The sequence below is a fragment of the Prunus persica genome, chromosome G6, assembly GCF_000346465.2.
Source record: "Prunus persica cultivar Lovell chromosome G6, Prunus_persica_NCBIv2, whole genome shotgun sequence".
Lineage (NCBI taxonomy): Eukaryota > Viridiplantae > Streptophyta > Magnoliopsida > Rosales > Rosaceae > Prunus > Prunus persica.
Genome location: NC_034014.1, coordinates 20,182,425 through 20,196,745, shown reverse-complemented (window position 1 = coordinate 20,196,745; position 14,321 = coordinate 20,182,425). Strand labels below are relative to the sequence as shown.

At 37.1% G+C, this 14,321-nt stretch overlaps 1 protein-coding gene across 1 annotated transcript; it reads left to right on the top strand.

The window, feature by feature from the left end:
• LOC18772254 (protein MIZU-KUSSEI 1) lies at positions 4,252–5,346 on the top strand. Its single transcript, XM_007205727.2, has one exon. It carries the CDS (start codon positions 4,295–4,297, stop codon positions 5,027–5,029), a length of 735 nt encoding a protein of 244 aa, XP_007205789.1. The 5' UTR covers positions 4,252–4,294; the 3' UTR covers positions 5,030–5,346.

The following is a 14,321-nucleotide window of genomic DNA, read 5'->3' as shown; positions in this document are numbered from 1 at the left end:
GTACGATTTAAAGATAACGTAGTAGAACTATACGAGAATGACGTCGATATATTTATATTTTCCGTCGTTGTAAATTAATTTAATACGGCGATATTTTGTATTTTAAAGCCGTGGATTTGTTTGTAATTATACGGCGTCTTATACGAAAACCTCGTCGTCTTATTTTATGAGTAAAAACGGCAGTTTTTATTGAAATCGTCGTCTTTACTTTCTACGTCGGTCGATTCATAACTTCTGCCGTTCTTTGTTGGCATTGATTTTACACTGCGGAAATCTGTTTCAAATAGACGTCGGTTGTTTAATTATGTACGTCGTTGTTTTTGAACAGCCATTTGAAACTCCATTTTTTAGTTGTCTAAGGTTGTATTACACGACGGTGTTTTTAGAACCGTCGTCTTTTTATAAACCACGACGGTTTTCACTTAGACCGTCGTTGTTTTCTGGTCGTCTTTTTCACTTTTTGTAGTAGTGAGATGTGGAAAAGTGCCTTGCTATCCTTCTTTCAGTTTGCCTTCAATACAATACATTTCTTTGTGCTTTGAGTGAGTGTATGTTCATTTTCAGGCGCCTCATAATTATCTTCAACCATATTCCACAACTCCATGGCTTTTAAAAGCACCTTCACATTGTTGCTCCAATAATCTTAATTGCCATTGTTGAATCGAGGAATAAGTGAAGCCAAATTGTGCCCGTTGCTTACGTTTGCCTTTGCCATATTGAAAGTATTTCAACTAAGTTCTGATGCCAATTTGTAGGAAGAAGAGAAACAAACAATACAAATACACACTAATTTCTTGGGAGAATAGGATCTTTGATTTCAATTCAACTCAACAAATAACATTAATAAAGACCTATTTAAAGACTTCTCTTATCGTAATTGTTTAACTCACTCTCACATCTTAATACTCTCTCATAATTAAAGACTCTTCATCAGGCCACTAATACATGAAACTGACTCTTTTTTTCCCATTCACTAATACATGAACGTTTAAATCAAAGAATAAGAAAGGACTCCACATAATAACATATGGAAACTTCTTGAATGCAATAATGATGCATATTGGGTATTAAAATCGGAGAAGATAAGATTGGTGATATGATGAAAGGATCCAACTATACCCCAGTTACTAGGGTTTTGACTAGCAAGACAATGAACCGGGAAGGTTTTGAAGGAGTCTTTCGCACCTATGGCATGGTGCGGACAGGGTATCGATAAAGGAGAGAGGGGTACACGGCATAGGGGGCATTTTTGTCCATCATGGTGTTGTTTTCATTTTTGTTGAAAGTATGTTCTTTGCTATGTTCACATTATTAGTTGATTTCATGAAAAACCCTTTTTGTTTTCATGTATAAAAAATGTGTTTTTGATTGACTAATGTGTTTAGTTGTAACTTGTAAGTAGACAAATCACATCACCTCCAATGCAAGCCCCCGCTAAAGCATGGCAAATAATTAACCTACACAAACGAGTTGTTCTTTTGCTCACTCTCAAAGTTATCTAGGTTAGAGGTTAGACTCAGCTACCTTACAACATCAATTGTTCTCAACTTCTAGTCCACAATTCACAGCATGAGTATGATTGTAAAAACAATGATCTCAAATAGAATTTATTTTATTTTGAAATGACTAGCTAGCTTGTCTCTTGTAGCTAATATATTAAACAGAAAATTGCAGAGAAACCAACCCCAAAAACCCAAGAAAACTAACCAGAGCACTACTATTCCAAACTAAAACTCCCAATTAACCTGAAATACCCCCAAAACTCATATTTATTCCTATTAATAGTTTTTTTTTTTTCCTAGACAACTTATATTAGAAACCAGAAATTCTGCTTCTGATATCACTTTAGCCTGCAAAATCTTATCTTCAGCAGGGACTTTCCCAAACAAGCTTAATCACAGTAGTACCAATAATCTTTCTCCTTTTTTTGTGGGTAATTTCTGAACAACATCCATCTCAGGCTCCTCTCTCTAATCAAACGCTTGTTTGTGAACCCCACTGATGAAAAGCAGATTTTGCTAAAATCTGCCCCAAAACTGCAGCTACAAAAACTGCAGCAGTATAGTAAGTGGTCGGCGGATTCGATACACATTTGACAAGACACATTGTATGCTTCCTTCAAATCCCCAATTAGTCATTCTGTACTTGGTGGACACTCTCTGTTACTGATAGCAACTCATGTTCTCAAGCTACTATACTTTTTGGTGTCGATTAAAGTTTATAGTAAATTTGGACAAGGGCCTAATTGCTTTTAACTTGTCTTTAGCCTTCAAAATTAATTATGTTCTTCCTTTGTGAAATTCTTGACATGCGTCCACATGCTAAAAAACAAGTGATCGTGGCATGGTTGACATGGACCCGGACAGAGTTGGCACACACCTTCTTTTGTCTCGGGCCCACTTCTTTGTCCATTTGTCATATAACCAACAACAAAAGTGGTATTTGAGGGGCACGACAGGTCCCAAAGACACGGCCAATTTTATATATAGTGAGAGAGAGTATGCAGTGAGAAAGAAAATGGCAAAAGGAGAAGGATACTGATTGCTTCATTTCTTGTACGGAGATACATTCTTCCAAATCACAATTTGATATATATACGTAAAAATTATTCATTAAAATTATAAAAAGAAAAATTTATGTACATATGTCATATTGTCATTGACAGGAATGTAGAAACTCCTACTTACATAATAAGAAGAGAAGTACTTTCCATAGCTGAATACTTTTATAATTTGTTTTTATTATAGTCCTATCATTGTCTCTTTTTTTCTTTTTGTGAAATCAATTTAAGCTTGATTAGCCCCATCTTTTTGTCAGAAAATTGTTTGGTTTTCCCTTTAATCTGTCTCGCTTTATTTTGACCTTGTTATAAATATAAAGAAAAAACTTAATCAGTAGGTTGCAAGCTCACTTTAGTCGATGCCCATATAAATAAAGGATCACACGTCTGCCTTAACGAAACCCTTAAAAAAAATTTGGGGTTTTGTGTCATCATCTGGAAACATACACATGGAAAGAGAAAGGCAAAGGACATGAGTGGAGAAAACCAGGCTAGAAAGTAGAACAAAACCCCATTTATTTGCTTCAAAGTCCCTCTCATGTGATATAATACAAGCCAGGGAATAAAATCTAGTGCTAGTTTGTGGATGTTTTTCTAAAGTACCCCAACATTCGAGAAAAGGGTCACAAAGATTCTTGCATAATTACTAGTTGAACAGTTGTAATTTGGAGTTTTATAAAACACAAATATTCAAATGCTCCAATGATTAGTTGGTCGAAGAGGGGGATTGCTTATTCATCTTCATCATTATGTTTGAATAATTTCTTTGAATCAGAAAATAAAGTCCAATAAAGGGCAGTCCATGTATTGCTGCTTTCATCAGATGCTCCACTGAAAATACGAAAGAGCACATGTTCATTGGAAACTACTTACATTTTATGAAAACATCAAATTCAATTTCTCTACGAGAGATTCATGCTTTGCTTTTGTGGCATCATGATCTCATTGTTATGAAGGAAAAGAAAAACCAAAAAGTTACCTCATTGACTCAAATTTCTTACATTACTAAATCGATCATAATTTGACCTTAAAGGCTTGCTCATGAGAAACTGGTGATCAATAAGTAAATTATTATTAAACCCTAGCAATTGGATTGTCGATTCAATGTTCAATATAAGACTTTGTTTAAGAGCATCAACACTATTTTGGCATCTATTGAATTAAACTGCAGTTTTACTTGCAATAGTACAGTTCAGTAGTTTCAGTTTATTGACATGTGGGTCTCATAGTTAGCCTATTGCAATTCAATAGAGGGTTCATCACATAGCACCATCTATTGCAATGAACTAAATCATACCGTTGCAAGTGAAATTATACTGTTTTAGTTCAATTTTATACAATAAAATTACATTGATCCTGACCATTGCAGATGCTCTAAATAAATTAACATGGTTGGATTCAATGTTCTTTACGTGCCAATCTCATTTTCACATGCATCATCATGAGAAAATAGTAACAATTGGGTGGTCTGACTTTTTATTCTTAATCTTTTAGTCAGAAATTGAAGGCTGTTTTTGTTATAATTAAATGAAAACATTTTCTTATAAGAATAAAAATATCCCACTGTGTTAAACGGCTAAATGAAGACACACGTACTCAGCATAATAAAATAATTAGTGGACAAGACAAGACAGCTCTTCACTATATAAACCTAGAGTCCTCTACACCATCTTCAATCACCCAATAAACCTTTTGGTTGTAGTTCAAATCCTTTTGCCAAATAAAAAGCCCCATATGGCCTATCCAAGAGTTGGTGCCACAACCATAACCACCGGTGTCACCACCGTGGACTGCCAGAAACAAGTCAGGTCGTGGCGGCTTCTTCGCTCTCTCATCGAACTTCTAATCCCAACTTGCAATTGCACCTTCATAGAAGATCATGATCAAGATCAACTACAAGCCAAACAAGAACAACAAAAAAGCCACGCCAACAACTACTACTATCCCCACTATCCCCAACCCAGCTTTGCTTGTTCCAACAACATCATAACCGGCACCATATTCGGGTACCGAAGAGGCAAAGTTAGCTTCTGTATCCAAACAAACTCCAAGTCCAATCCAATTCTACTTCTTGAATTAGCTTTGCCCACAACGGTTCTAGCTAAAGAAATGCAAGGCGGGTTTCTTAGAATAGCACTCGAGTCTACTAGCCCAGGAAATGGTGCTAGTACTAATTCTAATTCTCTTTTGGCCACACCTGTATGGACCATGTATTGCAATAGTAGAAAAGTTGGGTACGCAATCAAGCGCAGGCCTTCAGAACATGACTGGGAAGCACTGAGGATGATGGGTTCAGTTGTTGTTGGTGCTGGAATTATAAGTGGTAATAAGGAGGATGATGAGATTATGTACCTCAGAGCCAACTTTGAGAGAGTTTGTGGTTCAGCTAATTCTGAGTCCTTCCATTTGATTGACCCAGATGAGAGTATTGGCCAGGAGCTTAGTATTTTCCTTTATCGTTCAAGGTGACCATAATTAAATTATTATGGTTTTAAATTGGTTTGTAATTAGCACAGCAACCCATAACTTATATAGGACCCTCTTTCCTTCTTTTTTTTGAGCTGTGCTTTTGTGTAGCAGGGCTTTTGTTTTTGGGGGTACCAATTGTAAGGGTTCTCTCTAGTTTACATGTATCTAATTGGAGAATAAGTGCTTTTGGGGTACATGTGTTAATCACTTTTATCCATGCCTCATAAAGAGTAGAGATTTGTAAGAAGTTGGAAGTGAATGTGTAGCTACACGCTTTTTAATTTGTCTTCTCAATCTTAACCTTTTTTTTGTTGCCAGTGTTTGAATGATGTGGTAGCTGTTTAATAAATTAATTATAAACTAGTAGGAGAGGCTTAAATGAGATGAGAAGAGGAAGAAGAATTTATAACAGAGAAATAGAAGAATTTATAACAGAAAAATCTAACGCAAAACCTAGAGTAGTGGAAGGGGTAGCAAAAGAGGTGTCTTCTTCTGGAGGAGTGGAAGGGCTATGCGTTCTTCCAACACAATCTGAACGCCATCTTTTTTTTTTTTCGAAATATTAAATCAATATATAATAAATATAATATAACCTTAAAATAATAAAATTGGGCCTCCTGAATAGTGGGCCCAGGGCGGTCTCATTGCCAGCCCCTGTTCAGGGCCGGACTTAGCGGCCATCAAGGTTGACATATATTCAAGAGCAACCAACCATTCGTGTTTCTATTTTTTATTTTTAAATTCAGGATACGAGACTAGACAGTAACAGAACCACCATGAGGTCAATGGGGTTAGACGACCCCATGGCAGCCATTGAAATAGGTTTGAAGGTCCTTATTTGCTGGTGGTGCGATCTCATGGAGTTGCCCACCAACTGCTCGACGGAAGTCTAGAGAAGGAGAAGGAGCTGTGCAGCGCATCTTGTCTTTGTTTTTCTTTTCTTTTTTCAAAACAACTCGTTTTGGTGCAGGCAAATATTTTTTAAATAACCTGGCCAAAACGACACCGTTTTGAGGCAGGACTTAAAAAAAGAAAAATAAAACACTAAAGCATCACCCAAAATCTACCAACCCGATAGTCACCCCTCCAAACCCCAATTTTCTTATTCTTTCCTCAACCCTAACCCTAATTTCCCACCAAACCCTCATCCCCATCTCCTCTAGCACACCAACTTTGCCAATCTCCGCATTATGATTTAATTAGGGTGCAAGTATATACCAGAAATTCAAATTCAATTTACCACACTTAAGATGAATTAAACAAAAATCACTAAATACTTAAGATCACATCGTATAGAATATGAATGAATAAATGCACAAACTGATAAAACCAACACAAGCAAAACAAGATGAAAATGATGATTTCAAGCATTTATCATATAAGTATAAATTTATATCAATATAACTATCAATTTGAGGTTCTGATCAACAAAACACCTAACAGCTTAGGCACTAAAAAAAATTTCTGAACTTTTACACTATAACTTCATGAGATCACAATTCTGTATCCGTAACTGAGACCAGCTCTTGATTTTAATTTAATATATATGTTTATATCCTTGGGTTTAATTAATTTAAAATGATAAATATCAGTGTATATAAAAAATATATATATATGATAAATATCATGTCATATGCGCATGCCTATTTGTTCGTCGATAAGGGAAGAACAAACCAATGCCACTTATTGCAACTTGCCACATGCACACCCCAAAAAAAAAAAAAAAAAAAGTCACTTTCATTTGCAAGGTGTCAACCATAACCCAACTCAATCTACTTTTTCCTCCAAAAAATTATAGGTGATTCGCACATGACCTTTTAAAAATTTGAAGGATATAATTAACGTACTTTTTGAAGGATCATGTGTGAAACACATGCAATCTTTTAGATGGAAAAATTGATGAAGTTAATCGCAAGTAAAACATTGCAACAAATTTTTAATTAAATAACAATTGATTCAAATTTTATTTTTTTTTCTGATCGTAATTATTCCTTTACCTCACGATGGACCACCAAAGCATATTTATTCGGATAAAAACCAGATTGCTTTCATGTTGCTACAAATAGTTTGTAGCCCTTGCCCCAGAGAGAGAGAGAGAAGTGACATTTTGGTTTTTAATAAGTTGGTGTGCGTGTGTGTGGGGCTAAATATATTTCAAAATGGATATGCAGTTGCATGAATAGCTGTTGCTGATTCCTTATGTCGTTTCATACAAAACTGGACACCAGGGCGCGGGTTTCATCACATTGTACTGCTGTCTGCTCAAGAAGAAAGTGGACTCTGGATATATAAGCAATTGTCCATCCACACTTTTGTTTTTGGACGTAAATGTATCCACTTTGTTTCAACCATCCGTCCACCATGCTACACTTTTCAACATCTAATTATGCTTTCTTTTCTTTTTTATATAATAATTTATTTGATAAGACTTTTTTTAAATAACTTAACAACAACAATTAAAGGTCTTTGTCGGCATAACATAATTAATTAATGATGGAGTTGTATGTACAAGAATGATTAGTATATGTTGACCTGACCTCCAACCAAACCAAACAGTCAAACCATCGGTTGATCGGCTTTTAATAACATAATATTACATTAATTTAGCCCATTATGGGTTTACCAAATCAGCTCTACCTAATATATGTACCATGTTGGGTTTCATGGATAACTTTTAGTTGTTGATGCATGTTTATTCTATAATCCATTAATAACTAATAAGCACCCAACTTGCACAATTTTCCTTAGCGTAATTCATCAAGAAAACGTGAACAAACTTATCCATGGACAAGGCGTTGTTTATTCGTAAGACAATATGAACTTATCACTCACAAATTCATACTAACATAGAATGTATGTCTATCATAGTCAGTAAAATACATAATGAGTATAATTCGTATAAAGCATGTATGTGTATTATGTTGGCATGACTTGTGGATATTGATTTACTTTTCTTACACACCAAGAATTCCTATTATAATTGTAATTGATTTACTTTAATTCCTGATTTCCTACTGTAAATGGATTTAGGAATTTATTATTTACTTGCCCATTCAAGTTTTGTTGTATTATACATATGACTTCCTACAATGAGAAGAATACACAGAAAATTCCCACAAACAAATATTCTCTCATAGTTTTCATATTTTAGCATGGTATCAGAGCGGCGATCTTGGGATTGCTGACTCTAGTTTCTAAACACTAGCCGCCACCATGGGGGAGGATGACTCTTCTAATCCTCATGGCGGTAGCACTACTGCTTCCTCCTTTCCTTCTGAACCAACCATAGCTGAGTTGAGTGCCCAGTTGGCTCAACTAATGAAGATGTAGACTCAGACCTCGAAATTGATCCTAAATCAGGATCCTACCAAGACGACCCTGACCTCGACTCAGACGACAACCTCGAACTCGAATCAGACGACGACCTTGAACCCGAATCAGACAACGATTCCGACGACAATTACCTATGAAGCTTCCGCTGCACAGATTGGCATAAAGTTGGATGGCACCAACTATGCCCTATGGTCCCAAGTTGTAGAGTTATATATCTCCGACAAAGACAAATTGGGATATATTAATGGCGATCTTCCACAACCTCCTTCGACGGCTCCAACGTTTCCTCGCTGGCGCACCGAGAACTCTATTGTGAAGGGATGACTCATCAATTCTCTGGAGCAGAGCTTGATTGGCAATTTCATTCGTTTTTCGAAGGCAAAAGCAGTGTGGGATGCAATTGCCACAACTTATTATGATGGCACTGACACCTCTCAGGTTTATGATCTGAAACGACGAGTCTCTCGTATACGACAAGCTGGTGGCTCCATTGAAACCTATTACAATACTCTCCAACGCTTATAGAGAGAAATTGATTTCCGTCGTCCAATATGATGGAGTATGAAAGTGATATCAAGCGCTATAATGATATTCTGCAGGAAGATCGAGTTTACATATTTTTGGATGGCCTTGATGATCGTCTTGATAAGGCCCGAAGTGATGTTCTTCACATGACTCCATTCCCTACTGTTGACCAAGCTTATGCCTATGTTCACCGTGAAGATGTTCGACAAGCAGTGATGATGGGTTCATCCGATCGAGCCACTGGTGCTGGCTTAGCGGCCAAGAGTGCGCCTCGATCAAGTCCCCCTACTCATGCCGGACAGCCCCATAATTCCTCTACTGCGGCCCACCTTCAGATCCAGTCATATGCTACTGCTGCTGGTGCGCCACTTCCTAAAACCATCCCACATTCCTATCCCAAGGCTCCAACTGATGGAAGTGGTTGCAAGCACTGTGGCAACCCTAAACATACCTGTGACACTTGTTTTAAGCTGAATGGTAATCTTGATTGATGAGAGGACCTCCGCGCTCGCAAGCTCAGAGAAACTGCTAGTAATTCCGGCCGTGCTGCTCTTGTCTCTACCGAACCCCCATTAGCCTTGTTCCCGCAGGTAGATCCTATTGATAATCCCGCGCTTCCGGATGTCTCAGGTAATTGTGATTATGCATTTCTTACTTCTGATCTACAAGATACTACTGGTTGGATAATTGATTCTAGCGCCACTGATCATATAACTTTGATCCGAATGATTTTTTGCACACCACTACACCCCGCCGCACAGGTATTGCCAATGTAAATGGAGTTACCTATCCTGTGACAGGGGCTGGCACTGTTGCCTTTTCACCTTCTCTGTCCCTTTCTAATACTTTACTCGTTCCATCTTTGTCCAATAAATTAATGTCTGTGAGTCAGGCAACTGAACAACTAAATTGTTGTGCACTAATTTATCCCAATTTTTGTTTACTACAGGATATTCTCACCAAGGAGATCATTGGGCGTGGTACTAAAAGAGGGGGGCTGTACTATGTGGATGACTTCAGTATGGGACGTGCCAATAGTGTGAAGCATCCGTCTGATGACAAGCACCGACAAATTTGGCTCTGGCACCGACGTTTGGGGCATCCATCTTTTGGTTATATGAGACACTTATTGCCCGAGTTATTTTCTGTATTTAAGGACTCAGATTTTAAATGTGACACTTACATTCTAGCCAAGAGTCATAGAGCATCCTATCCTTTAAGTATGAATAAAAGTACTATTCCTTTTGCTTTAATTCATTCTGATGTTTGGGGACCCTCACCTATTTCTACTCATTCCGGTATTCGTTGGTTTGTCACATTCATAGATGATTGTACACGGATGACATGGCTTTATTTGATGAAAAATAAGAATGAAGTGTTTTCCCTGTTCCAATCCTTTCACAAACAGATGGAAACACAGTTCAATGCTCGAATACAGATTCTTCGATTTGACAACAGTGGAGAATTTGTTAATCATGATTTTCAGACTTACTTCCAGACACATGGTATTATTCATGAGACAACTTGCCCCCATACACCACAACAAAATGGTGTTGCCGAACGGAAGAATTGGTGGCCATGTTCCTCATCATCACTGGGATGATGCTGTCGTCACTGTTGTCCACCTTATCAACCGCATGCCATCTGGGGTCTTGAACTTCAAAACTCCATTACAAGTGCTCGGGCAACATGGGCCTCTGCCCTCTGTTTTGGTGTGTACCCCTCGCATTTTTGGATGTGTGGCCTTCGTTCATCTCCACAAAAATCAACGAAGCAAACTTGATCCATGTGCGCTTCGTTGTGTTTTTTTAGGTTATGTCACTCATCAGAAAGGCTACCGATGTTATTACCCTCCTACCCGACGAACCTATGTCACTTTGGATGTCACCTTTTTGGAATCAGATATGTTCTTCTATGACCCAACATCCAATTCTACTCTTCAGGGGGTGATACCGAGTGAAGAGCTCAATTGGAGCAGCTTGGAAAACGAGGATATTCATCTATGCACGAAGATTGCTCTTGGCCAAGAAACAATAACAATCGATCGTCTCGAGTCTGGCACGTGCGAATGCTCTCTGCCAAACAACGATCGATCGCCTAACCCTTGCGAAGATGTTTTTTATTCGAGTCATACTCTTACAGACAACTCAGAACAACAAGATGAAGACCCCCTCTCATTCAGTAGTACCAACGGACCAATCTCCTGAGAATATCTTTGAGGTAAATACTCCTACTAGACTTGTGCATTTAGAGGATAAAACTATTGGATATCAATTACCTTTTAGGCAAAATTGTGGGAAGTCACCAAATCGTTATTCACCTGATATTGGCAAGACATCCAAGTATCCAATTGCAAATCATGTATCCACTGAGAAGCTGTCTGAACCACTCAAGGCTTTTGTGCATCAGTTGTCTGCTATCCATATTCCAACCAAGGTCTCTGAAGCATTGAAAGATCCTAAGTGGGTCTAAGCTATAAAAGAGGATATGAAAGCTCTTGAGAAAAAATCAGACTTGGACATTGGAGACTATACCACGAGTAAAAAAGACTATCGGATGTAGATGGGTGTTTACTATAAAACACAATGCAGATGGATCTATCGAGCGATACAAGGCAAGACTTGTGGCAAAAAGGTACACACAGACCTATGGTATAGACTATGAAGAAACTTTTGCACCAGTTGCAAAGTTAAACATCGTCAGAGTCTTATTGTCCCTTGCAGCTAATTTGGATTGGCCACTACACCAGTTTAATGTAAAGAATGCTTTTCTACATGACGACCTCCGTGACGAACTCACGGAGGAGGTGTACATGGACATTCCTCCTGGATATAATACTACTCAGACTGGAACAGTTTGCAGGTTACGAAAAGCATTGTATGAATTGAAACAGTCACCACGTGCATGGTTTGGACGGTTCACCATGGCAATGAAGAACAATGGTTTCAAACAGTGCAACTCAGATCATACTCTATTCTTGAAACATCAGAAAGGGAAGGTAACAGCATTAATAATATATGTTGATGATATGATTATTACTGGGAATGATAAACAAGAAATATCACAGCTACAAGACTATTTGGCTGCTGAGTTTGAGATGAAGGATCTAGGTGGACTCAAGTATTTCTTGGAATTGAGGTGGCTCGATCGCAGCAAGGCATATTTCTCTCTCAAAGGAAATATGTCTTGGACTTGTTGACAGACACATGAATGCTAGATTGCAAACTTGCGGACACTCCTATTGTTCAGAATCATCATCTTGGAGAATATCTGGATCAAGTTCCAACTAATAAAGAAAGATACCAAAGGTTAGTGGGAAGATTGATCTATTTGTCACATACTCAACCAGACATTACTTATGCGGTGAGCGTTGTCAGTCAATTTATGCACTCTCCAAGTGAAGACCACATGAATGCAGTTCTTCAGATACTTAGATATTTGAAGTCTGCACCTGGAAAAGGACTTATGTTCTCAAAGAATGGTCATCTAAATATTGATGGTTATTCAGATGCAGATTGGGCAGGTAATGTAACATATAGAAAATTCACATCGGGTTACTTCACATTCGTGGGAGGTAATTTGGTGACATGGAGGAGCAAGAAACAGAATGTAGTAGCTTTATCCAGTGCAGAAGCCGAGTTCAAAGGCATGACTAAAGGGATTTGTGAACTTCTTTGGTTAAGAAAGTTGCTTACTGAACTTGGGTATAAACCTACATCCACAATGAATCTCTTTTGTGACAACAAGGCTGCTATAGCCATTGCACAGAATTCGGTTCAACATGATCGCACTAAACATGTTGAGGTGGATCGACACTTCATCAAACAGAAGCTTAAGGCTAAAGTGTTTCAGTTTCCTTTTGTGAAATCCGAGGATCAATTGGCGAATATTTTGACAAAAGCAATTTCCAGTAAAGCATTCCACAATTCACTGGATCAGTTGGGCATTGGCGACATCTATGCACCAACGTGAGGGGGAGTGTTGGCATGACTTATGGATATTGACTTACTTTCCTTACACACCAAGAATTCTTATTATAATTGTAATTGATTTACTTTAATTCCTGATTTCCTACTGTAAATGGATTTAGGAATTTATTATTTACTTGCCCATTCAGGTTTTGTTGTATTATAAATATGACCTCCTACAATGAGAAGAATACACAGAAAATTCCTACAAACAAATATTCTCTAATAGTTTTCATATTTTAGCATATTATTCAGCAAATCTCTTAAAAATATAAGGTGAAAAATTCAACAATTATATAACAATTAAATTTTTTATTTAAATTTTGTATTCCTTTTTCCATAGTACATGAAAATACTGATAAAATGCGAATAAAATATGTATTATTGCACAATATTGAAGAAAAAAAACTTATTCGTAAAAATACATATGTACGTATATAATATGTGAAAAATACGTTTTTTTTTAAACACATAACTTTTCATATAATTAAGAAGTGTACAAAAACATAAGTAGTTAAATATATATATATATGTACACACGTGTATAATACGCAAATAATTTCCTAAGCATTTAAAAAATTAGGCTAAAAGTCACTTTTGGTCCTTGTAGTTTACCTCTTTTTCTCGTCCTTGTACGTAGTTTCAATTTGATAAATTGCGCCTCTATAGTTTCATAATTGTAGCAATTCAAGAACAAGTCACAAATTCCATCAATTCCATTCACGACATCAGTGGTATTTTTGTCCATTTTCGATTAAAAAAATTAGAAACTTAAAGTTTATTTATTTTTAATTGCAAACAAGAAACATGCAATTGATTTATCATTGAAATGAAATTCCCAAGTGACCAAAGTAGCAAATAAAAGTAAGAGCATTCCCAATCTAGCTTTAAATTCATTAATCAACAAAACCTAAAGTCAAAATCTCGCTCAAGTATATCATCTTAGAGTTTTCTTTGAATTGAAGGAAATACTCGTGACACCGTGGAAGAAATTCGTGACTTCTCCTTATAATTGTTACAATTATAAAACTACAAAGGTATAATTGACCAAATTGAAACTATAGGGATGAAAAGTGAAAAAGAGGTATCCTACAAGGACTAAAAGTGCCTTTTGGCCAAAAAAAACTAATAATAAGGCCAAAAGTCACTTTTGGGGCACTTCAACCACTTTTGACCATGTAGTTTCAATTCCGTCAATTTTGCCATTGTAGTTTCGTATTTATAGCAATTCAATGACATGTTAGTATTCTCTTCAATTTCTTTAACGATGCAAGGGGCAATTTCGTCAACCCAAAACCCTTAAGCTAAAAACTTGTCTAAAATTCTCCCTATTTCATATTGAGTAATGCTATTTGGACACACAATATTGACCACTTTAACTGACCACCTTATGTGGCAACTGATGTGTCATGTCATGTCAATTAATGAATGCTGCCATGAGGCCACTCACTAGGAATGCTAGGGTT